Source organism: Delphinapterus leucas, chromosome 13 (assembly GCF_059928025.1).
Source record: "Delphinapterus leucas isolate spDelLeu-1000000601 "Yukka" chromosome 13, BTC_Dleu_Yukka2, whole genome shotgun sequence".
NCBI classification, from domain to species: Eukaryota; Metazoa; Chordata; class Mammalia; order Artiodactyla; family Monodontidae; genus Delphinapterus; species Delphinapterus leucas.
Window position 1 is genome coordinate 32,303,136 of NC_143141.1, and position 25,258 is coordinate 32,328,393.

Genomic DNA, 25,258 nt, shown 5'->3' on the forward strand with positions numbered 1-25,258 from the left:
TCAGGGCTTGGCTTTGTGAATTGTGGGTGGGAGAGGTAGGGGTTGGGAAACAGTGGGAACAAGCCAAGCGCTGACTGAGGATTTTGTGAGAAGGCCCCTGAGGAAGGTGCAGACCCAGGCTCCAGGAGGGGTCAAGCCTGCTAGGAGGCCCAAAGGGAAAGAGACAAAAGGACGGAGGGGCATGTGAGGGCAGGAAGCGGGACAAAGCGGGTGAGCTGAAACTCTGCAGAAAGACCCTTTACAGAGTGGTGGCTGAGAGGAGGGCTCACTAAGGGCCCCACTGCAAGGAACTGAGTAGAAGAGTGATTTTGGTAGATTCTTGGCTACTGATACCCAGGGGACTGGGGGGAGGCGTGGGAGGGGCATTCTGGACTGCCTGGGGGCCCGGAGGGACTTCATAGGGAGAAGAGGTTTGAGCCCAGTGGAAAGGTACCTGATATTGGCAGTGGTGCATGGCACCATCCCTGGGAACTCTGCCCCTTCCTAACTCCTCCACAGTCCCTCAGGGCCAGGCCTCAGCCACCTCCTGACAGCTTTGCCTCCTCCCACTCCAGGCAGCTCCCAGAGATCCTGAGGGAGTGAGACCTGGCTTCTTCTCTGGGACCTCCAAGCATCTTCCAAGCCTGCAGGGAGAAGCTGATGGCCTCCTCTACCAGGAGGATAATGTAGCGGAGGTGGGGTTCATGGCTGGGGTAGGGCAGACCCGGGTTCCAGCCCCAGTTTGGCCCCAGCCCGACTGTGACTTCTAGCCAGTCGCCTCCTTTATTCACCCATTCATTCAGTCAGATGTTTATGGAACATCTCCAGCAGAGCCTTGGTGTCCTTAGCTATAAAACGTAAAGAACAGCGTCACTCGCTGGACTGGTGTAAGGATGGAAGAGACCAGGTAAGGAACGAACCCAGACGCTTCTCCCACACCTCCCAGGTGTCGGGGGGCTGCTGCCTCCCTTTACCTGGGCGCTGGACCTCCCTAGGAGGGTGGGAGGAGGGAAAGGGATGGGGGAGGGGTCTGTTCTCAAAGTGATACTTTTAGGTCAGGGGGCTTCTGGTCTCAGGGGAATTTCTTTGCTAAGAGCCTCACTGGCCACAGCCCCCATCCGGATGGAAATCCTTGACTCTCAGAAAAGACACAAATCCCTCCTGGGAGCTGTTTGTTGTTTTTAGCTAGTTTGGGGGCTCAGCTTCTGCCTAGCCCGGAGATCATTAACACTCCAGGAATGTGGCTTCCCCTGGCCCCATCCCCATCCGCTGGCCCCTAGGGCCTCCCTCCTCCCACCCAGGCCATGGTTAGAAGGAGAGTCAAAATGCTAGTGGATGAGGGCAGTGATGAGTGACCCTTTCCCAAGGCCCTGGGGAGCTGGCTTCCCCTGTCCTCCAGAACTGCTGCTGTCCCTGCTATCTCACCCATTCCACTGCCATTGGTTAGCCCCCCAAACAGGAAAGTCTCAGCCATTCCCTGAAAGGCCTAACCCCCACATGCTTCCCTGCAGTACCAGGTGTCTCTCTCAGGCAGTGGCCCAGAAGTGTTTGTTCTCCGTGCCCCATTCCGAGGTAGGTGCCGGCAGCCTGTCCAGGTCGGAGCTTGGCCCCTTTCCGACAAGGACACCTCCTCAGCCAGAGCAAGAATCTGGAGAACTACCTCACCCTAGTCCCCTGGGACTTTCAGAAGGGTAGAGAGAAGGAAGGAGAGAACAAAATGGGGAAAGAGAAGGTGTACAAATGGGCAGACATACAGAGATACCAGATGTCCCCGTTAAAGACCCCATGCAAATCCAGCGGGTAAATGAGGGAAGGGGGCTGCCATCAGTCCCCAGCCACCTGAGCTGGTTCTCCTTCTCTTCACATGTGAGCATGGCAGAGGGAGGGACAGTACAGCAGGGCCCTCGCTCTCCAGAAGTGAGCTGCAGGAAGACACTGGAGACATAAGTGAGCCAGGGGCTGCAGCGCCAAGGAGGCTGGGAGCCACTGGAGGCTTTAAGTGGAGAAGTAGATTCATCTGTCAACGGAGTGGAGTGTGGTGGGAAAAGGCAAGACTGCTGGGGAGACCGGGGAAGAGGCCATTGTGGCAGTCAAGGTGAGGGAAGATGGGGCCTGGACCAGGTGGTGGGATGGGGATGGAGAGAAGTGAAGAGATTCAGAACTGCTTAGCTCTTGCCGATTGATTGTGGAAAGGATGGCAGAGAAAAGTCAAAGGTGGCCCCAGGTTCTTGGATTGGGCAGCTGAGGACATAGGTGGTGGTGCCATTTCTCAGAGCTTAGGAACAGAGAAGGAAGAACAAAACTGCAGAGAAGATGGTACATTCTGTTCTGCAAGTTATTAGAGGTTCCTATGAGATAACCAAGTCAAGATGTCAGGAGAAAATTGAGTGTGCTTGTCTGGAGTTCAGGAGGCAGGGTGGGACTGGATGTGTAGATTGGCATGTTATCCATTTATTGAGAGTACCTGGAGCTAAAGGAACAGAGGCAACTACCTCTGTGACTCAGGGGGAGTACGTGGCGGGGAGAAGAGGATGACTGGTTTGGAACCTCAAGGAGTCCCCATCTGTGAGGCCTGCTAAGACGCTCAGCTACAAGAAAGGTGCTGTGGGCTGAATTATGTCCCCCCGGTATGTTGAAGTCCCAGCCCCCAGTATCTCGGAATGTGACTCTATTTGGAGGTACGATCTTTAAAGAGGTAATTAAGTTAAAATGAGATCAATTAGGATGGGCCCTAACCCTACCAATATGACTGGTGTCCTTATAAGAAGGGGAAATCTGGACATAGACAGGCATGGAGGGAGAACACCATGTGAACATGAAGACAGCCACCTGCAAGCCAAGGAGAGAAACCTCAGAAGAAAACAACCCTGCTGGCACTTTGATCTCGGACTTCTAGCCTCTAGAACTGTGAGAAAATTAATTTCTGTTGTTTAAGCCATCCAGTCTGCGGTGCTTGTCATGGCAGCCCTAGTAGATTAATACAAGAGGTAAGAGGAAGATAAGTAGGGTGTGGTATCCCAGAGGACACGAGATGAGAATGCTTCAAGTGGGAGAGGTTGTCCACATATTTAATAGGTGCTGAGAGTTGAAGGAAGATGAAGACCAGGCTGTGTCTCTTGGAAGGACCTGAAGAGAATGGTCTCAGTGGAGCGTGGTCGGGGCAAAAGCCAGGTCTCCATGGGCTGAGAAGTTAGCAGGACTTCCACTGACTGCCAACGCAGAGAATCCTTTAAAGAGATTCGGTTGTGAGCTGGGCAGAGAGACGTGACGATGGCTGCAGCATCACATGGGGCTAAGGGAGGGCTTTAGAAGGGTGGCTCTAAACTCAAAACTCTAAAGGGTGAGAGTGAAAGAGACTGTAAAGGCAGGAAAGAGGAAGAACCACCCAGAAGTGAGGTCCCCAGGGGGGGCAGGGAGGATCTTGCCTGATAACAGGAGGCAAGTGGAGAGAATGAGTTGGATGCAGGCAGTGTGGGTCTGAGGGTGGGAAGCAGGGGGTGGGGGAGGCTAGCTTCCCTGACCCCTCCAGATCCACTCTGCTACCTTCTCCCCCACTCTCCGTCCCAGGAGGCTGACTCATAGCACTCGCTGTCTGGCTCCCGCCATCGGGAGTCAATGGCAAGAAACTGGAGGATTGGAGGAGAATGAGACTGGGGGCTTTATTCCCCCTAGAATCCCCTGCAGGCTGTGGGCCTCTTGCTGTAGACACAGCTCCTGTTTGGGGCCCTCTCCGTCCAGCTGTCCTCTCAGGTTCTGTCTGGCACCTGCTCCTGCCCTTGGCCCCTTCAGGGCTAAGGGCCACATGGATTCCCAATGGTTGCTAATCTTGGGGTCCTGTAGCGTCTCGTGTTGGTTTCCCAAAATTTGTTGATTGCCCTTTATTCAACTCTCCTCAAAGTGCTTCCATTTGAAGAGACCATCTCTTTCTACTGGGCCCCTGACTGATATGAAGGTGTTCCCTTCTAGTGCTTCCAGATGGAAGTAAGTTCCTCTGCTGAGGGTAAAGGGGAAAATGAGGTTTGGGGGAGAACCTTGGGGAGAGGTTTGAGACATTCCTGTGGAGAATGGGAGTGGACTTATTAATAAGGGTGAGGCCTCAGCTGAGGGGTGCCATGCAGCCCGCTTGCCTGATGTCCTCACAGACTCAGCTGCCAGGGCAGATGGGGAAAGAGGTTCAAGCAAGTCTGTGATTTCAGGCAGGTGCTACTAAGGAACAGCGGGACAAGGGGATGTCATAGAGAAAATAGAGGGGCCCATGAGGTCAAAGCATGGTTGTAGAGGAAAGCTGTGTGAGTGAGAGGAAAGAATGTGTGGTCTGAGAGGAAAGGACATCTGAACGTGCGATTGGAAAGAAGGCGCAATCCTGGGCTCTGATACACCCTGAGAGTGGGTGGTGATGAGAAAAGAAGGGGGTGAGAGGTTGGGGTGCCGGGTGGGTTATCCATGTAGACCCTCAGGTCTTGGGGAGACAGGAGAACCAGGGGCCGGTAGGCACAGTCTTTGACAAATGAGGGGGCTGACCGGGACCTGCAACCACACACCCACACACGCCCACACGGTCACACTCACATACGCACGCCCACAGCCCTCCCAGACGCTCCCAGACACCCTCACACGCACTCACCCTCACACACGCCCCAGACAGCAGATGGGGCGCTTGGGTAATTGGTTAAACCTGTTCCCGATGTCTGGCTCCGCACTGGCAGTGCCTGTCTGACAAGAAAGCTGGCTGGGCCTGCACCGCTCAGCCTGCTGGCCCCCCTGCCCCTCCCCCTGGGCGGCTGCCCCAGAGCAGGGGCTCCAGAGAGGCCTATGGGTCCGGCCCGGCTCCCTCCTGGGCAGAACCCAGTTCACGAGGCGAGGGTTCAACAAAGCTGCACGGGAAGCTATCCCAGCACCAGTGAGGAGGAACTGAGGTAAACCAGGTGTCAAGATGCTGAGAGCAAGGGCCATGGCTGCAGAGTGCCCATAGGAACCAAGCTCGGAAAGTCCCACGGTCAAGGGGACGTGAAAAGATCATTCCCTGAAAGGAAGGCACGCAGCTTAGGCCACCAGAGCTGAGGATAGCTCCCTGTGATCCCTCCACTTCAGCCACATGCAACGTGGGGTTCTCAAGGTGCTCGTCAACAATAGCTCAGCCGGTAGGGCTCTGCTGGGCCCAGGCCAGCCCCACCGAGGGGCTGTGACCGGGCCGGCTTGCTCAGGGAAGGCCTACTGAGCGCTGCTGTCCACCCATCCTCGTGCTCACCTCTGCAGGGCCCTGATCTCCGGGGGGAGGAACGGTCGGGGGAAGGAAGGGAGCATCATTCCTCGGCTGCTTCTCCCCTTCCCAGCTGCATCTGTGTCTCTTCGAGAGAGACTTTGGTTTGTTCCCTGGAGAGGGCCCAAAAACTCCCAAATTAGCAAACCTGGCAAGCCCACAGCTCAGAAAATAGTTCATCCTGATTCCATGTTTTTCAGGCTCACAGAAGCCTTTATTAATGAAGTCACAACACCAATATTTACCGTCTGCGGGGAGAGGCACAACATGAGGGCATGGATGGGAGTGCGGCGGGGACTCCCGCCCCACCCCTTGCGGGCCTGGCCTAGGAAGATTGGCAGGTTTCTCTGGGTCTTTTCCAGCCCTTTATCTGGATGACAGGGGTGCTCTGCTGTGATCTTCCTGCACTCCCTCCCCCACCAAGTGAGAGGAACAATTTACCCATTCCTCCGCCCTGGGATGGTGCCAAAAAGATGCCTCCTCTTCTTACCTTCACCCCGCCTGTGCATACCTGCTCCCCAGAGGCTATCCAACCTGCCTGGCAGTGAGAGTCCACTGTGAGGTTCAACTTGGACTTTCCTGGTTGATGTCTGGGGAGGGCGTTGGGATGGGACACAGCCCGTTGGTTTCTAGCATTGACTGGACCCAGGAGAGACACTGACAGTCCCAGCAGCAGGACCTTCTGTGCTTTGATCCCTGCATGTGCCCCAGGCAACAAGGCTTGGCCCTTGACTTCTTTCCAATGACTTCAACATTGATCAACCCCCTCCCCCGCCAAGGCGCCAAGAATAGGATAAGTAAAGGCACAGCACAGGCCAAACACGTGGCTCACTGGGGGTTGGGGATGATGTGGGTGAGACTGAAGCAGAGGGCACCAGTAGCACAGGAGGAGAGGCCAAGGGTGGGAAAGAAGGGAGCAGAGTGGGGGCCTGAGGAAGGGGGCGGCGTGGTCCTCTTTGAGCTTGAGGAAGAGAACCCTAGCCTCAGCACGCAGGTCCTCCTTTGAAGTGGGCCTCATCCTTGACATCTGCACAAACCTCATTATGCCTCCCACCCCTGCCCTCCCCTCCCAAACCCCCGGGATCCATGTACACTCTTTCCCAAGGTAGAAGAAACCTTGGCTGTTTGCGAAGGTGGGCAATCCTGGAAGACAGCAAGTGGGGCCGTGAGTCAGCTGTGAACACGTTGGGTTTGAGGTGCTGGGGAGTGTGGAGGGCAGCAGGCAGCCGGCTCATAGGTTTGCAACTCAGCAGAGGTTGGCTGGAGGCATTGGCTGGGAAGCAAAGAGAAGTCCTGGAGGTGGATGCAAAGGCCCAGGCGGAGGGCACAGTGAGGGAGGCGGGAGGAGCACGGACTGACTCGGAGGTGGACAGAGGCGACGGGACAGGGATAAGACTGGGGAGGACTCAGAAAGGCAGGAAGAGGTGTCAGAGGTACTGGAGTGAAGGCAGGGAGGGGTGGGGGAGCCTAGGAGGGAATGGCCAGAAGATGGGGAGCAGTGAAGCCAGACAGAAGGTGTGGAGTCTGGCCACAAGGGTGGCAGTAACTGGTTGGTGGCGGTCATGAGCATCAGCCCAGTGGTGAGGCAGAGGAGGGAGAGCAAGGGGTTGGGTAGCACATGGGAGCTGAAGAGGTAGAGGCAGGTCTGGACATCGTAAGGGAAAGGGTGTTAGGAATACAGGTTTTGTTTCTTAGGATGAAGGAAGACATGATGTGTGACAAGCAGGAAAGACAAGTGGACAAACTGGAGGCAGATGAACTAAAGAGATTAGCGGCCGGGCCTTGAGCTCTTTGCCAGGCTGGGAGGCCCTGAGCCCTCGGGAACCAGGTGCGAGCTCGGCCTCAAGCCGAGGTCCGAAGCTTTCATCTGAAGCTTTCATCTGCCGAGAGGGTGGGGAGGGGGGGGCTCTCCAGGGACAGGTGAGCATCCTGGTGGGGCCAGGACCTGCAGCAGGGACCGTCAGCCTCTGTGCATGGTGTGCCCTCAACCCAGCCCCCAACACTCCCCGTTTCCTCTGTTTTTCCCTCAACTGGAGAAGCCACTAGAGCCCTACGCATGGGCAAGTACAGACGCTCTCTCCTCCCCGACCCACCTGGGCCTGATTCCCACTGCTCATTAAGTTTGGAGAGACTTGAGCATAGCCTCCCTCAAGACACAGGGTGGTCCTTCCCTACATCTAGCCTCAGGTTCTCTTGCTGTGGAGTTGAAGCTAGAGACCAGGGTCAACCACCAAGAAAGAAGAGTTAATGGACTGAGTCTCCAAGGCCCCACCCCAGGCTCCCAGGCCCTGAACAAGCTTGCTCTACCAGTTCCCCCAGTGGCCCTCAGAGCCAGAATCCACCACGCCAGGCCCGCAGGCTCTGGGGTTGGAGCTGGATGCCTGTGTCATTAAGAGAGAGACTTTTATTATTCCCATAGGGAAGGGAGACACAAGGGGATCACTAAGAACTACAGCGGGTGCCTGGAAAATAAATTAAAACAGAAACGCATCAAAACAAAAAGGAGATAAGAGAAATGGAGAGTGGCTGGGAGGCTGCAGTGGCCTGCAGCCTGCTCAGGCAGGCAGGCTCTCTGAGGAGAAGGTCGAGCAGTCCCGGGCCTCAGCCAGCCCATTTCTTGTCCCTCTGTCAGTGGTGGCCCCAGGCTCCAAGCCCTCTGGGGCCGTGACTTGAGGCCTCCGCGCAGCCTGGCCAAGGAGTGGCCAGAGTCCTGCTGGGCCCACCGAGGGGCCTGGCCAGCAGCAAGCAGCACTCCGCCCTCGTGGGTTTGTGACCGCCCACACCCTAGTCATTGGAGGTGACGTCGATGTCCTCCCCGTTGGCCTGCTTCGTGGCGATGCGCCACCGGTTGATGTGGTGGGAGCCCTTCTTCTTCTGCTCCGACTCGGGCCCCTCTTCCTCCAGCTTCTGCCGCTTGTACTTTGTCCTCCGGTTCTGGAACCACACCTTCACCTGGGCCAGGGAGGGAGGGGCACAGGTGAGAAACACCCAGGAGGCCCCCAGAGCAGCCACCAGGGCCTCAGCACTCAGGCTGAGCTGGGAGCCGGAGAGGGAAACCGAGGCCAGGGTTGTCTCCTTTGGCCGGTGCCACCTCATGCGTCTGGAGGTCTGCTCTTCCAGATGCAAATGAGGGGGGCCAGGGAGAGGGCACAGTGGGCCAGAGAGCGGCCGTTTTCCTGTGCCCTCGACAGAGGGAGAGGAGGGGCTCGTGGAACTGCCAAGTATCCTGGTTCCTGGAACAGAGAGACCTGCGTCTCTAGCAGTTTTTAGAGAAGAGACTAATAATTACTCCTTCTCAGGACTGATGTGAACAGTAAATGAGGGAATATACAAGAAGCCGTCACATGGGTTCTGATGGCCTGGAGTGAGCCCCATCCCCCGGGGCAAGCCTGTGCTCTTTGTGGCACAAAGGGGCAGAGTGGACACGGCTACGTAACCAGGAGGTGGTGTCCACACCAAGAGCAGCGCCCAGGACAGCCAGAGCACTCCTAGGGTCACGGACCCTGCTGCTCGAGGCTCTAACTTCTCATGCTGTCTAGGTTAGTCCGTTTCACCAGAGGACCCCGCCTTAGCAACCTCAGGTGGAATTCCAGAGGGTCTCTGGGGAAGGTGGTGCCGAAGGGCAGGGTTATGAGGCATGGATGGTTTCCTGAAATGAGAGCACGTTTAAAAAGCAGGTAGGTTTAGTCAACTGCAGTTGGAGTGATCCACGGTGCCCATGCAGGTGGTGAGCGGTAAGTCATGTGTGTGGAATGATGATGAGCACCTCGGTTTGGCAGCAGCTGTGACTGCTGAGGGGAGATCCTTGAATCCTGGGCAGGCCTAAAGGCAAACCTCAGAAACACTACCCACTTCTGCCCCTGCTCCCTGAGAATGGGTGAAAAGTACAGGCCGTAGGCATAAAGCCAAGCAGCGCAAGCCAAAGCAGGCCTGGCATCCAGGCCCAGGGAGGAGCTTCGTGCCCAGGGTGCCCCACTCTCACATTTCCCAGACACTCCCCTCTGTCCCCTCCATGGGGACAACCCAACCCAGGGCTCCTCCAACAGCCCACCCCTCCCCAGGGTTTCCATGGTACCATCTGCCTTGACCGTTGATTTTTGAGCACGAGGATAGGTGTGAGGGCAGCCAGTGGTCAATGACACACAGAGCAGCCAGCCAGGGACAGGAAGAGATGAGGTACCTGGCCTTGGTGGACGGCGAGAGAAGGCCTTCTTCCCTCATTTCCAGAGCTGGCTTCAAACCCATTGCCTGCATGTCCCAGCTCAGATAGATGGGGAGGATGGCAGATGCTCCAGGTGCAGGGCTTCTGGATTCCATGCCCACCTTTCCTTGGGCACAGGGCTAGCTGGGCCCTGGGTGGTTCTCGGCACAACCATTTGGCAGCCAGCCTGGCCCCTGCCCCCGGCGCTGGAGCCCACTGTGACTGTGCCAGCCCGTAGGTGGGTGAGCTCGCCCAGACTCCTGTGCAAGGCTTGTGTGTGACTCAGGCCTGGGGCGGTGTTCCTGAGAGCCCGAGGGGCTGGCTGAGGGCTAAGCATGGCCAGCCTGGTGATGCGTGATCTGGGGCAGCACGAGGGACATAGGGCCCCCTTCTGCACCTTCTCCCTCCCACACACACTCCCCAGTCTCCTTCCAGAAGGAGACTTGCCTCTAGTGGGATGGACCTAGGCTGCTACTCTTGCCCAGCATCACTGGCCCAAAGAAGGAAAACTTCTTGGGCACAGGGCACAGGGTATGTTTTCACACCAGGGCTGGTTTCCTGGTACATACAAATGAAAAGCAATTCTGAAGACTTTCTCCATGAAAACTACTAGGGTCAAGGAGGCAGCTCTCTAGAAACAGGGACAAAAACTCTCTCCCCAGGCAGCCTGGCTATCTTCCGGAGAACAGCCTTGGGCTGAGTGTCCAGATGCTGTTTACAAAGACTGTAATAACAAGGGGATGCTTATGACTTAGTAATATCAGTGAAAACTGCAGGATGCACAGTTTGGGCACAGTGTGATCACAACCATGGAAAAACAAAGCCTATGCATAGGGAAAAAAGACTAGAAGGAAATGTACCCAAAGTATGGGTGACTTGTCTTTCTTCTTTCCACTTTTCTGACTTTTCTTTAATGCATTACTGATAACAATTGCCAGTAATTTTTTATTTGGAAAAAGAAAAGGAACTGGGCTCCGAATGTAGTAAGAGATAAGAGTGACACCCCAGCCAGGCAACACTGAGGTCACCCCAGAACCCCTTCCCTAAAGGACAGAGGACCTAGAAAGGAACCAGGTCACATACTGTGGGTACCAGCGCAGTGGGAGCGGCCTTAGGAGGCCTGCTTATCCTGCACTGCCTCCCCTCAACACCAGCATGCTACTCACCTTTCAGGTCCAGGGCGCACTTGGGGTACTGGCTGGAGGAACCCCTTACCCATCTCTGAGCCCTCTGGGTTTGGGGAGACAGAGGTTCCCTGTGGCCGCCCAAGTCCCCACCTGACTCAATGCCTGTCAGTTTTTCTGATAAGCGAGATCCTTCCAAGAGTCTCCACTTTTGTTTGAGTTACATCACCTGGAATACTCTTCCTTAGTCTTCGAAACCCTGCTCCCTTGTTCCTAGACTGGATGTGCCCCAACACCTGTCTGTAACTCCTTAGTGCTTTTTTCTGTCTCAGTAACAATGACCCCAGCAACATGTTAATTTATTTGCTCAAACCTCTGTGTCCTCATCAGATGGTACGGGAACCGGGAGAACGAAAGTGGCGTGTTAGCTGGCTTTGGAGGCCCAGTGGGCATGTCCCAGGTATGTTCAGCCAGCGGGGCAGAGGTGAAGTGACCTAGCCCTATGCTCTAGGAAAGAGGCGCTTGGGCCAACCTGGAAAACAGGAGAAAATCAATGGTAGAGGGATTGAGGTCTAATCGGAAAGGGGGTTTTGAAAGTGCTAACTGCTGCAGAGATGGGATCTTTTTTTGGCTTAGTTCAGTGGACACTTCTACAAGAGGGTCAGTTCTTAATTCTTCATGCTGTGGAATGGATTAACCGCTTCTGGGGGGGCGGGGGAGGTGGAGAGGAAGATCCACTGTTGAGGGGACAAGGGTCAGCTTGAGTCAGGTAGGATAAAGAAGTTAAAACTGCTGCGGATGAAGGAAGGAAGGCATTAAGGCATTAGCAGATCGATCACTGTTCGTATTAATGAACGAAAACGTGCATGAGCGAATGGACACATGAACTTACAAACAAGCAAACTACAACTCCAGCCAATGTTTCAGGCTTTACCTTTGAATGAACCAGGTCTGCATCCCTTCTTTTCCACCACTCCCCGTCTTAGCCCATCCCAAGTGGGAGAGTCCGTGGCTCCTGGCCCCTGCATACTTTCAGGTGAATACCTGTCTCCTCATCAAGGAGTTCAAAAACCTCTATCAAGGGACATTTGAGTCTTGTAACTCTGATACAAGAAGTTCCTCCTTATGTCCTACTGTTGTCTCTTCTGTTTTACGTTAAGCCTGTGTCCTCCTGTTCTGTCATCCTCAGACACAGAGAAAGTCCTCATACTAGAGAGAAGCTTAGCGACATCAGTCAAGCCACTCCTCAGCCTGCTCACCCCCCTGCCCTCTCCACTGGGATCCACTTCCTAACATGGTCTGCTCTCAGTGTCAAGCCCAATGCCATGCGAAGCGAAGCTCTCACCCCACCAAACTGAGGTCACCTCTGACTCCCCATCAACTAGAGTCCGAACTCTTCCTGAGCTTTCTTAGTTCCTCCTCTCTCAGTCCACCCTGGATGCTTGCCCTCACTCTCAGGGAGACATCACAAGATTTGCCTGCTCGCTCAGGACCACACCCTCAGAGAATCATTCCAGTCTCCCTTATCTCCCGTGCCCTCTCCTGCCTCCCACTGGACTCCCTGAGCTTCAGAGGTGCAGAAGTTCTTGGAGAAGAGCCAAGACTTAGAACACACAGTGAGCCAGTAACCTTTCCCTAAAATTCAAGTCCCTAGGATATCTCCCTCTCAGCCATCTCCCAAAAGGCAGATATTCCAGGCAGGAAGTCTTCTTACCATGCCCCGGGGGGAAAATCCCATAGGCAGGTGACCACACACTCCTGCCTCCTAAGACCCCACCACCCATGCTCTCGGGACCCAAGAAGGTAACCAGACTTGACAACTCCCGCTCCGTCTTAATCTCAAAGCCTCCCCTTTCTTCCTACCAACCCACACATCCCTCCAAACCTTGCATGTCTGCGGCCTCCCAGGGGACTTCCACCGATGCAGCTCTCCCCTGACTCCCTCAGTCCACAGCTGTGGCTTCAGTGGGACTCCAGTCACTCACCCCTCACAATGCCCCGGCACTGCATGAGGAATCTCCAAGGCCAAGACACCACATTTCTGCATGCTTTTCCCTCACAGTTTAGCTCAGCTAAACTGAGCCAGGGCAGGTCAAGAAACACCTCCTGAACTGTTCAGAGCTGGAGGAGCAGCTGGAAACACTAACCAATCAATCAGCTGAAGCAACCAAATGCTTTCTCTCACTCCGCGCAAAACTAATGTGCCCCTCCCCACACATGCACAGAAGCTCACAGAGGCACTCCATGCCATGTGTACATAGGATAGCACCTGACCTTTGGGCATTGATCACACTAAGCCCACATGTGCTCCACATTATGGGCATACATATGTTACATACACCCATTACACACACACACACACACACACACACACACACACACACACACACACACACACGAGGCTCTGATCTGACCCAGGCCCGAGTCTGCCCCAACAGCCACCAGGACTGAAGCTTAGATGGGCTTCACTCCAGTCAGACTCCTGGCCTGCACAACAGTGAGGAACAAATAATTAGAGCCAGAAGGATGACCTAGCCCTTGCCCAGGGCCCCTCCCTCCACCTCTTGGATTAACCCACGGCCATCCCAGTACAAATACCCCACACGCAACAAAACTATAGCCCTACCCCAACAAAGCATCTCAGGTTGCCCACCCCCAATATCCCATGCTAGAGCTTTGGGCATACAGACACCCCTGAACTCTGAACTAAGACCCCCACACCAATCTGCTTAACGCTCCCCAGAAGTTTTATCCATGAAATGGTAAATAAAATTCGATCATCTAGATCAACAATCAGCTATGAAAGTGTAAGGGAATGATAGAAGGAGAGGGACAGAAAGGGAGCAGTGACAGTAGAGAGTGAGGGAAATGACTGATAAAGTTAACATATGGATAAGTATACAATCAAAAGAAACTTGCCCGTTCATTCAATACATATTTATGGAGCATCTACTTTTTGCTGGTCACTGAGCTGGGCCCTGGAGCACAGCAAGAAATAGGAAGGCTTGGCCTCTGCCTCCCAGAGCTGAGATGCTCAGGCCTATTGTTTATCAGGATCACCCAGAGAGCTGTTTTAAAATCTTTCCTGGGTCCCATCCTGGAACTCCTAAGAGAATCTCCTGAGCAGGGTCCAGGAATCTGCATTTTAAGATTTCTTTGAGAGATGGATGCAACCAGTGTACAGACTGACATTTGGACATGGAAGATTATTAAACAATAGCAAAGTCCTATAAATATTATGATATGCGGGAGATATGCTGTGAGCTCTGAGAACCTGGAGGAGGGATTACACAGAAATACAGAGAAGTAGAATATAGATGAGCCAGAAGCTCAGGGCTGAAAAGAACCCTGGAGTTCATTTCATTCAATCTTTCAGATCAGCAACTGAGGCCCAGAAAAAAAAGACAAAGTGAGAGCTGATGAGATGATAACCATTACAGACATATGCATACACTGTCAGCTGCTAAAGATCTACAGAGACGGAAGTTTGAGATGGATGGTAGATACACAGAAGGTAAAACAGAGTAGATGATAAAGAGATAATCAACAGTTGGGTAAATAGGAATTATTGTTAAGAAGCAGATAGAGTTAATAAAAAATAGGAAATATAAATTAACCAGCTTTGCAGAGGCAGTTTAATGAAAGCAGACAGAAGTACATGGCTAGATATAAAATAGCTCTCTGTGAGAGATGAATATAGATATTGACGGTAGAAGTAGATGGCAGGGGGCTGATGGGAGTGACTGATGCTTGACAAATAGCTGATAGCTAGAAATGACAGGTCAGCCTGCCTGGCAAATACAGAGAGATAAATAGATATTTAGTTAGTTATATAGCCTAGGTCTTAATGATAGTTACGGGAGGGACAGAAAGACAGCTCTGGTGATGAAAAAGACTGAATTAAGAGTCAGGAATTCCAGGTTTGGATCTTATTATAACACTAATTTGACATATTACTTTCAACAAAAGGAAGGGAAGCACTGGGGATGAGAATTAATCTTACTTGAGTTCATATTAGGTGCCTTTAATCCTTAAACAACCTATTTTATGGATGAGGAAAACAGAACTCAGAGAGGTTGAGTAACTGGCCCAAGGTCACACAGTCAGTTAGCAGAGAGGCAGATACTGAAATCCCATCTGCCTGCACGGGGTGCTCTGCCTAATTCATCTCTCCATCTCAAAGGCCTCACCTGGAAAGACAGGACTCTACAAGGAGCTTTCTCAGGCTTAAATCTCCCACAGTTCTATTATTTTGTTTGTTTGTTTCATATGCTTAACCAGCTCATTTATAGATGGAACAAGATGCGCCATGCATTTTGATCGTTAGTGAAGCTGGGTACATTTTATTTTCTATCTGGTTTTGTTTTAAATATATGTTTAAGCACCTTATAATAAAAATGAAAGAGAAAATCATTGGGTTTACTAACTGGCATTGTTAGGAGCAAATATTAACAGGCCGGTAGGTTCAGTTGAAAGAAAGTCAATTAAAAATGCTCTGGCTGAGCTAAAAAATTGAAAGTTTAAAAACAATGACATTATTTCAACAAGTGTTAATCTGTGGGTGGTGAGCTTATAAACCGTTTTGTTTTCTTACACTTCTGCAATTAAAATTTAATAACTAATACTTTTAAAATGAAGTTAACTATAAATACCATTCTTAAATTGACACTTGTTTTAAACAACAATTTTAAAACACTGTTTGCCAAGAGGGAAAAGGGGGTATTATTTTATTAACTTCTTTTTTAAAAAACATATCTTTCTTTAAAACGTTTTAAAAATTAAGTCCGTTGTTTTGTAAGCTTTATCTCTGCAGTTAGAACAGCCCAGCTAGCAAATCTGAAAAAGCCCGGGTCCTGCCGCGGAGATGGGAGCAATGCATTGATGAAATAGGGCATCAGACAGACAGGACAATAGATACCAAAATGCGACGTGAGCGGCAAAGAGTGAGGTCGGGGCTGCAGGATGCTGGGGACGAAGTTTGGGTTTGGACTCCCTCACGACGCCCTCCATCTATCCTCACTGCTACCCGGGAGACCCCAGGCTGCACACACACCCCACCCCCACCTCCAGCCGGACGCCTTCTCACTGTCCAGGACTAGGGTGGAGGACGGCGGTGTAAGAGGGGCGAGGCGAGCAGAAAGGGGATTGGAAGATGAAATGCTGGCGGGCGAGAGCTGCTGGGCCGCGCCAGCCGACCTCTCTCTTTGCAAATCTGGGCGCTGTCAGGGACAGAAGGGAGTTAAGGTCTCCCGAAGCCCATTCAGATACTGAAATCCGCCTCCAGGGCAGCAGCCAGCCACCCCCGCACGTTGGACTCCAGGCGGACTAAGAGCTTAGCGGTGCTTCCAGACAGCATTTATTTATGGCAAAGTCTTTACTTACAATAAACCCAAATCTGCCTCCCTATAATTCCCTTCTAGTTCTTTAAATTTTTTTTCTAATTATCAATTACAAAAATACTACGTGGTGATTGTAATTTCACCCAGTTCAAACCCCTTCAACTCCATTGCAGTTTATTCCCTCCCCAACGCAACAGCCCTTCAAGTGATTGGAAACAGGTCCTGAGCACCAGAATCTGCTTTCCCACCGTTCCCAGGCCCCGCCAACGCCCGCGCACACACGCCACAGTTTCAGAGCCCTGCTAGCCGGGCTGGGCAGAGATCAGTGCCCCCCTTGGACCCCCAGCAGGGCTGCGCGCTCCCGCCTAATCCCTCTGCTTCTGATGTTTATAGCCTGAGGACACGTGGGCTTTCTCCCCACAGCACACCCCCTGGGGGACAGCGAGGCCTCCGCCGCTTTGCCCCTGCACAGCAGCGAAGCCAGTGCAAGACAGGCCTGGGCACCCCACACAATCCTGAGCGCCCCCGGAACAGTGGCGGAAGAAGGGCTGCAGTAACCGCAGGGCTGAGACGGCGCCAGAGGGCCCGGGTGGGCGCGGAGTGACCGCGGCTTGGGCGCTCAGCGCTCGGCCGGCTCCCGAGGCCGCCAGCCGCCTTCTGGCAACTGGCATCTCCTATGCGCTATGGGAGTGGGGTCGGGATAAGGTTTGATCCCAACCTCCCGGTGGGTCCTTAGTGCTTAATAAAAGTCCTGTGGCCTCTTCGAAGCTGCATACAGTCGGAGGGAAGACAGGCGTGACGGGGTCGCCGCAGGGGTAGCGGGAGAAGCTGGGGAAGGCTGGGGGCGAGGCCGGCCGCTCCGGCCCCCCCTCCACCCGGCCCCCGGCGCAGCGCGGATCATTACCTGCGTCTCGGAGAGGCTGAGGCTGCCGGCCAGCTGCTTCCGCTCGGCGCCCACCACGTAGTGGTTCTTCTCGAAGGCACGCTCCAGTCGCAGAAGCTGCGAGGGCGAGAAGGCCGTGCGGATCCGCTTGGGCTTGCGCGCGAAGGGGCCGTGCAGAAGCAGCCCGTCCTGGGGCACGTCGCTCGCTGCGGCCGCGCCGCCGACGGCAACACACGCAGATACAGACAGAGAGAAGGGCGCCGTGAGCCGCAGTCCGGCCAACGGGCCGCCCGCGGGAGCCGGCCAAGCTACTCATCGCACCGCGCTCTCGCACACGCCCCGGAGTGCTCCGATGCCCTCTCCAACCCTTGACACACGCACTTCTCTTTCTCTTTTGCCGCCCCTTCTGTAAGTCCACTCCCTTTCCCAACACCTCCCGGCTGAGGGGGCCTCGCAGAATCGCAGCGCTGCAGATCACTGTTAGGCCAGGAGGTGGGCCCAGGCCTGGTGAGGCCCAAATCCACAGTGCCTGGAGCAACCTAAGAGGCCAAGGAGTGGGAAGCTCTTTTTGTCGGCTTGCCCCGTCATGTCTCCCTCAAAGTGGACCAAGAGCAGAGACGGGGCTGGGTGTCAGGGCAGTGGTAAGGGGAACAGCCAGGTTGTTAGGCATCCCCCTACCAAATACAGATTCAAGAACTGGAGGGTATCCCAGGAACTCTCCCTTCACACCTGCTTAAGCCAGCCTTGCAACTAAATGCTCAGGCTACTAGCCCATAGAAAATTCCTTCCAACAAGCCAAGGCTCTGCCTTGCAAGTGGTAAAAATAGGCTAGGGGCTAAGTCAACATCCAGGCAGCACCTGGAGGTCTAAAGTTAGGTTTCTTCTTCCCGGCTTTCCCACCTTTCTCCCGTCAGGCCTTCAGGTAACATCCTCTTCCCACAGGAGACTTACTGCTCTCTGGTGGAAAAAGGCCTTGCTTCATCCCTGAATAATCCGCGGCTGAAGAAACATGTGTATAAATATCTAGACGTCATTTTTCTCTCTAATGTATATAGATATAGATATATTGGTTTCTGCATGGGCGTGTGTAAATACATGCTCCAGCCTCCCTACTGTCTTCTTCTCCTATCTACCATACAGGATTTTCAAAGAGTGCAACTGTCCCTTGGCAAATGTTGGCCATCATGGGGACTCAGCTCGTACATGCAGGAGGAGGGGCTGACATTGGGCTGGATGGGGCTGAGGTGGTGGGGTCAGGAACTACAAAAGTGAAACTAGCTTCCACCCACAGCCCCAGTCTCAGTGAACCCCCTACTAGGCCTTCACACCACCTCTGGCTTGGTTGCACATGCCAACAAGACTGGAAACAGGTCCTGACATCATCCACGGAGCCTCATGTAGTGGCACATAACAGTACCCTGACCCACCAACAATGCAGAGAACTAGATGAAATGTTTTGACAGTTAGTTGTTGAGATTGACTGATCCAATTAATTTCTTCAGAAACGGCCACTTGTTTGACTCAATTTGATTTGTTGTTTCATTTTTTAAGACAATTGTTTGGATAATTCGGTTGAGATCTCCCATCTCTGGAAATATCTCTGTAAGTGAAGCAAGGGCACATAATTGAGATACTATGGCTAAAACTCTCCAGGTAACTGTTCATATCCCTCTGCTGGTGGAAACTGCCGGACATGACTTTCTCCACGTCCATGGGCTTTGGACACCTACACAGGCAAACTTTATTGTTGGGGTTTTCTGTGGAACAGCATTGCCTAGGAATGAGGGGCTAGTGCCTGGGGGGAGACAGAGTTGCCTGAGAGGGAGAAGCCACTAACTTCCAGTCACCTTCTCCATTTCAAGTGGCTGGATCTGTGCTGCTGTAAAAGTGAGTGGGATCACATCATAGGAAGATGGAAGGAGGACACCCTGCCCATTGGGCCCTTCAAGGTGGGGGCAGATCCAGGGCTCTCAGGCCTGACAGAAGGAAGAGAAGTTTAGCTTGTGGTGGTGGAGGGGACAGATGATCAGGGGAGGTGGTCTGGCAGAGAGGGGTAAGAGGGAGAGAAAGGAGAAGAATGATCCAGTTGGGAATAAGAAGGATTAAGGCCTCAAGTGAGGGCCAGTGTGATAGGCCAGAGATAGAGAGGTGGGTGGGAAGCAAACACTTCTTCCTGATGTTAAAATAAATTGCCTCAAAAAAACAGCAGCATTCTGAGCTCAAGTCAAATACCAACAGTGGTTTCCTCTGGACAAATGAGCTGAAGAGGGAGAGAAAGCCCACCCCTGTGATAGCAGGGTTTGGCCTCAGCAGCGTGACTGGCCCAGATTGGTCAGAAGTGAAGTGGCAGCATGGAGAGACCGGGGAGTTATGAGTGAATGGGATGCAGAAGTGTGAAGAGTAGTGTGGGGCTGAGAAAGCAGGACTGCAGCCTGCCTCAGTGTGTGTGATTTGATGGCTATTTTGTAATTTCGTGGTGTGTGTTGGTCACTTGTGTGGTAGAGTTCTCTATGTTTGTCTTTATAAACCCAAAGTGGAGGATGGAAGCAACAAGCTCCTCCTGACATACACGTCTCTTTGCTTCAAGTCAGGCTATTTTAGGGGAAAGGTAGGTTGCTTGAGGTCTCCGTCAACTAGAGAGAGAATAGCCCCAGTTCACTGTAATGCCCTGAAGGGACAGAGAGCATGTATCCTGTAGTCTGTGTTGCATGTGCAGAAACACAGGGGTCCTTCTGACCCAACCAAGAAGAAGCAGAGGCCAGAAAAAAGTATTCAAGATGTTGATTAGTGATGACAGATTTGATTTCAAAAGAATCAGGGCTCTTTCCTGTAAGGAAGAGTATGTTTAGTACAAAACTGAGAAACTCACCAATAGCTGCATGTTTGTGTAAGAACTAGGGTGGTGCCTATGAGCCTGGGCCACTCTCACTCTGACCTATGGAGAGGGGCCCTCAAACGTCCCTACCAAGGCTTCAGTTTCCCTTAATTGGATCACAAGGGCAGAACAAGCTTGGGACTGGGTTGTGGTGTGGCCTGTTTAGATGCAGTAATTCTGGGCTCTGAGAGTGGGCTGTCAGTTTCAGACAAGGACAGGTGGAAAAGTGGAAAGGGGCTGGCTTAGTCTTCCCTGGAGCTAGTAACTGTACCCCACCCGCCCCGTTTTCCTCCAGCCTTCTCTGCGGGCCCCTTTAAGGCACTGGCTGGGACCTAGCAACGGAGGTTCCCAGGAGTGAGGCGGCAGGAGGTGGGAGCTAGGGATTCGAAGGCCCGGGGCTCGAGCTCCAGCTGCCTCCTGGAGAGGCCGAGGCAGACTGGGGGCTCTGGGCCGGATGGCGGGGCGGAGGGGCCTGGGGCTACGAGACGGAGAGGCCCGCACGGCAACGGAGATAACCTCTTTCCCCCTCCTCCGGCCGGAACAAAGGCGCCCTTTGAAGCACCGGCCCATTACCACCACCAGTCCCAGCGGGCCTTGTCTCCCACGGCCCCCTCCCGACGCTGCTCCTCGGCCTGGAAAGTTCCTGCTGTCCGGGGGAAATAGCACCGAAGTGCGGCTAACTCGTCGTCTCCACCAGCTCCTCCCCTTCAGGTCTCGAAAGCCACCCCCGTCTTCGGCGTCCCGCCGCCTGGTCCCGACCATCCCGCGCTGGCTTTTCCTCTCCCACCGCCTCGCTCAGCGGAGAAGCCGCTTCCCTGCGCGCCGGGACCGCGCTGCTGGAGAGCGCTGCGCACTGAGCGCAGACGTGTTCCTTTTCGTTCGTGTAGGGTTTCGCTTCTTGCATTAAAACGGGGCTGAAATGAGCATCGCAGAGACCCGGTTCTCTAGAAAACGCGGCGCCGGAGGGTCTGAAATGGCTCGGCTCGTAGCCCCGAGGGCCCGCGGGATCGCAGGACTCAAGGGTGCCCGGGCCGCAGGGGTCTGCCCCGACGATGACCGGCCCTGAAGCCAAAACTTCTTAGGATTCGAAAAGTCCTTCAGTGCCCAACGGATTCCGTGTTCAACAATGCGACCACATTTGGCTCCATCTCCGCGTCCAGACACAGTTCTTGGGAGAAAAATGCAACCGTTTTTGCAACTCGACAACGTGCCCGCCGGGACTGACGGCTCAGGGAGAGGCGGCAAATTCCGAGAGGGTTTTGCGGAGGATTTATTCGGCCTCGTCTGACTGGGGATGCTCAGAGCTGGAGCCGGCTCTCTCGCAAGGCGCCCCCGACGCTTGGCGCCCCCGGCCCTCGCACGCTAAGCCCGCGCGGGCGAGGCCAGAGGCGGGAAAGGTAGCGCGGAGGGCGTGGAGCGCCGGGTCCAAAGCCGAGGGCGTCGCCGGGAGGCCATCTCCGAGTGAGCAGAGACCACAGGTGTCAGGACCAGCTCTGCCCTCTTCTCCGAGCCCCTGTCTCTGTACTAGCCTCTTAAACTCTGGTCCCTCCGCCGCCCCGGGCCCGAAGGTTCACAAACAGCCGCGACTCTCAAATTGGCCCGCGGTCGTGAGGTTTAGAGACCCAGGCCGGGGACCCAGTCCATGGAGGACCGAAGTGGTTTGCTCAATTTTAAACAATACTTCATTTTACCAGTAAACATATATTTTAATTGACAGGTTTCTTTCCCATAGCGGCTGACACCATAGTCTTCTCCCTCCCCGCCCAATGATTTGGGCAAATCTTTGAAATCCCCTGGGCAGACAAAACTGCCCACAAAGATTCTTGCTCAAATAATTACATTATCTTATTTTGTGGGATCTGTTGGGTCAGTATCCTTTGACCAGATGGGACTGAGAAAACTGTCTGACAAATCGGGGCCCGGGAAAGCGGCTTTCCGTGAAAACAGTTAAGCAGCTATAGCGAAAGCTTCAAGAGATCATTTTTCTTCTGTTAGCTAGATAATTGTACCCAATATCCAGTTTATTTTGACTGTGTACACCCAGTTTACCCTCGGATTAGCTCCAGGAGCCAAAGCTCTAGCCACATCCTTTTCATTTGTTTTGCTAAAATCAGGGTTACCTAGCTCTGAGTCATGGAACCTCATAAGACTGAGGTCCGGTCTACACTAACAAAATAAAACCAGAAACTAAACCAATTACTGCACAAATTAAGGACACTCCAAAAAAAAAAGAAGAAGAAGAAGAAGAAAGAAAAGAAAAACTCCAACAAATTCAAAGAAGCAAACGAACTCCAACTAATGGAACTCTTTCTTTTGGGAAAGTCAGATCATTGAAACCTGTGTCTGTGTGTGTGTGTGTGTGTGTGTGTGTGTGTGTGTGTGTGTGAGAGAGAGAGAGAGAGAGAGAGAGACCGAGACCAGTGGGGGATCTTCTTTAGCAAACCCACTGCCCAGTGCAGACTAGGGGGCTCAGGCTGTCTAGGACCTTAAAAGCCCTCTGCCCCCGCCCCCTGCCTGGGAGGATTGCTGTTGGTCCCCCAGCAGCCGGTGGGTTCCCGGAGTCGGCGAGCGGCGGAGGAAGCCAGTTTGCTATTTCAAACCTTCCCACCCTAGGTCCGAGAAGCACGTGTGACTTGAAGAAGTCGGGTCGAGGTTGCTGACAAACATCCCAAGACAGCAGAGCACTCACCACTGAACATTAACTCTCCAGTTTGCCCTCCCCTCTGCCCCTTCTTCCCACAGACCCGGGGCACGCAGGTGGACTTTCCCCTGCCTCCAAGCGCCGGTGAAGGCGGATCCCTGGGAGTTGGTGGAAATGCGAAGTATGGTCCCAGGTCCAGCTGGGTCGCAGGCAGGGCGGCGGGCGCTGCGCTCTCTGGGATGGGACTGGCTCAGCCAGGAGAGATTAAGGCAGGCCGCAGAGAGGACCAGGAGAGGCTCCAAGGATGAGCCCGGGCTTGGCGTCCGGACCGGCATCGTTCTTGGGAAAGCCTAGAGGTCCCAACCTGGTTCTTTGGAAGGGAAGCCAACGCGGCAGAAGCGCGGATGGATCTGGCGTGGCTCGTCCCTGCTTAAGAATCGGCCTTTGCAGACCCGCAGCCTCATCGGCAACAACTTCTGAACGGCCCCGCACGCCCCCGAGCCTCCCCGCGCCACCTCAGCACGGGCGCCGGCCGGCCGCCGAGGCGGGCACAACGTGGGCACTCACCCTGAAAGCGGTGGCCGAAGAAGCGGTTTCGCAGCACCCAGGGATAGAAGTGCAGAGGGTCCCGGTGCTGGGCGCCGAAGAAGGAGTGCGGGGGCTGCAGCGGGGAGGCGCCCAGCTGGTGCGCCGGGTGCACGGTCAGCGCAGGGTGGTTCATGGCCTCGGGGAACACGAGCTCGGGCCCGCCGTAGAGCGAGCGGCCGGCGCCCGCGGCGGCGGGGAAGCCGCTCACGAAGGCCGCTTCGGCCGCGCCGGGGTGAGGGTAATTGAGCGCCGTGGGCCGGAGCGGCTCCTCCGAGGCGGCCGCCGCCAGGGGATGGGAGCCTGCACCCCCGCCGCCAGTGCCCCCGCCGGTGCCGCCGTCCTTGGCCACCAAAGACTCGATGGTAAAGCCGCGCTTGGCTGTGGGCTGGAACATGGTCGCGGCCGCCAGAGCCGAGCGAGGCAGCCGGGCGCTGGGGAGCGCTCCGCGTCCTGGCGCCGCCGCCGTGCGGGGTGTGCACCCAGCCAGGCACATGCACACACACCAGCACCCCTCACCTCCCCCGCCCGCCCGCCCGCGCTCAGCCCCTGCCCACGAGCCAGGCGCGGAGCGGCGAGGGGTGTGCGAGCCAGTGAACGGAGAGTCGGGCCACGGCGCGCAGCTAGGCTCGCCGGCCTCTGCGGCCGAGCGGGCAGCTCCCGGCGCCTGCACTGGCGCGGGCTCCGTGCGATGCTGCGAGCTGCCTCTACGGCCTGGGGGCTGAGCCCGGCCCCCTCCCTCCCGAGTCCAGCCAGGACCGACCCCCGCCCCCGGTCCTCCCAGCACCGTCCAGCCCTGGCTCGGCCACCGCGATGCGAGGCGAGAGTTAGCGGGCACCTGCCCCGAGCCCGCCCATTGGCCGCGGCTCACCTGCCCCAAGGTGGGGGGCGGGGCGGGGCGGGGCGAGGGACAGCGGGTGGGGACGGAGCAAGCAGTCGGAGGCAAAAACCGGACTGGAGCTTGTGCGGGGCGATCTAGGCCTCCTCCCCATCTCGCGTCTTCTCGCATCTCCGCCCTTTAGCAGAGTCTGGCTGCCGCCGCAACCGTCTCAACCCACGCGGGAGCCGAAGGTGGCGTATAGGGGCCTGGGGCTTGGGAGAAACTCCAACCCCAGTCCCCAGTGTGTAAATCAGTTGAACCCTCTCCAGTTCGTCCCGGGATGTCGTTTCGGTTCTCAGATAACTTGGATCCGAGTGGAATGTGGGTGTTTGGAGTCCAACAAATAGGTTCTCCCGAGAACCAGCTCCCTGCTCCCCTGGCCTCCAGGACCCTCGGGATCACCCACCATCCGTCTCCTGGGCCGCAGTCTGAAGCCGCGGCCTTGGTCGTGAGGTTTCGCGTTTTCTGGGTGTTATGGGTGACAGCTCCGGAAAGGCGTCGCGCAATTCTTTTCACAAGGGCCCCCCGGGCCAGGGACAGCGCTGGAGGAGATAGCGGAGCGGTCCCCCTGCAGTCATCAAGCTGCAGTTCTCAGGGCATGGAAGGAGCTCCTTGGCCCAGCCACAGACACCGCGGCCGGCTCGCACCGGGACGCAGGGCGATCTGCTTTCCTCCTCTTCTCCGGTCGTGGGGCTCAGGTGCAGGTGGGCCAGGCCAGGCTGGGGCCTTGAAGACACTGTCTTAAATTGGAGGTGGCCGAGCAGTCTAAAGCCATCCCCAAGAAGACATACCGGCTGTCCCGGGAACATAGCGGCCGCCTGGCCTCCCCCGACCCCCACCTTCCCCCCGCGCCCGCGGAGCAGCGGACTACTCCAGCCAGTTTCCATTTCGTGCACTAATTCTCCGGGGATAAGAGGGCAGTTGGGAAGGAGAACCAATACTCAGAAAACTTTTTCATCCGGGCCTTCCAGGCCGCAGGAAAACACCGCATTCAGGCCTAGGAAGGCGTTAGGCGGTGATAGGGAGGCCTGGACGCGGACCCTGACAGCGCACTACGAGAAGGGGACTGCAGGCCGATCAGCTTCCTCGCTGGTGCCCGGGTCAGTCAGAGCGGCCTGACCGCGGCCTGGGTGCGTGGATCCGGGCCAGGACTCCCGGCGCCCCGAGGCCAGGAGGTCCTCGTTCCGCGAGACTCTACAAGAACTCCAGGCCGGGTCTTGGGAGTGGCCCGCCTGAGCGCCCGGAGCCCCGGCCCAGGAGAGCGCTCCGGGCGCCCTTGTTGCCACAAAGCGGGTTAAAGTCTATTTTCCAGTCGACTGCTCCGAAAAGCCCCCGCGCCGAAACCGTTCCGGCCCCCTTGGGCTAGGTAGGGAGGGGACAGCGAGGGGGTGGGGGTGAGACTGCCGCACCCTGCAGCCGTTCGCGACCTGAGCAGACCCGGGCCGAGCACCTCGGAGGCGCCCCAGAAACGCCTGAGGAAGGAATCATTAA

General features: G+C 55.2%; 1 protein-coding gene across 1 annotated transcript; it reads right to left on the reverse strand.

Moving 5' to 3' along the window:
• Window positions 1-6,359: 6,359 nt before the first annotated feature.
• On the reverse strand, window positions 6,360-23,979 carry EMX1 (empty spiracles homeobox 1). The gene is made up of 3 exons (XM_022561291.2): window positions 22,870-23,979; window positions 16,808-16,992; window positions 6,360-8,191 (listed from the first exon to the last, which is right to left on the reverse strand). Exons 1-3 carry the CDS (start codon window positions 23,894-23,896, stop codon window positions 8,024-8,026), a joined length of 1,380 nt encoding a protein of 459 aa, XP_022416999.2. The 5' UTR covers window positions 23,897-23,979; the 3' UTR covers window positions 6,360-8,023.
• Window positions 23,980-25,258: the final 1,279 nt, after the last annotated feature.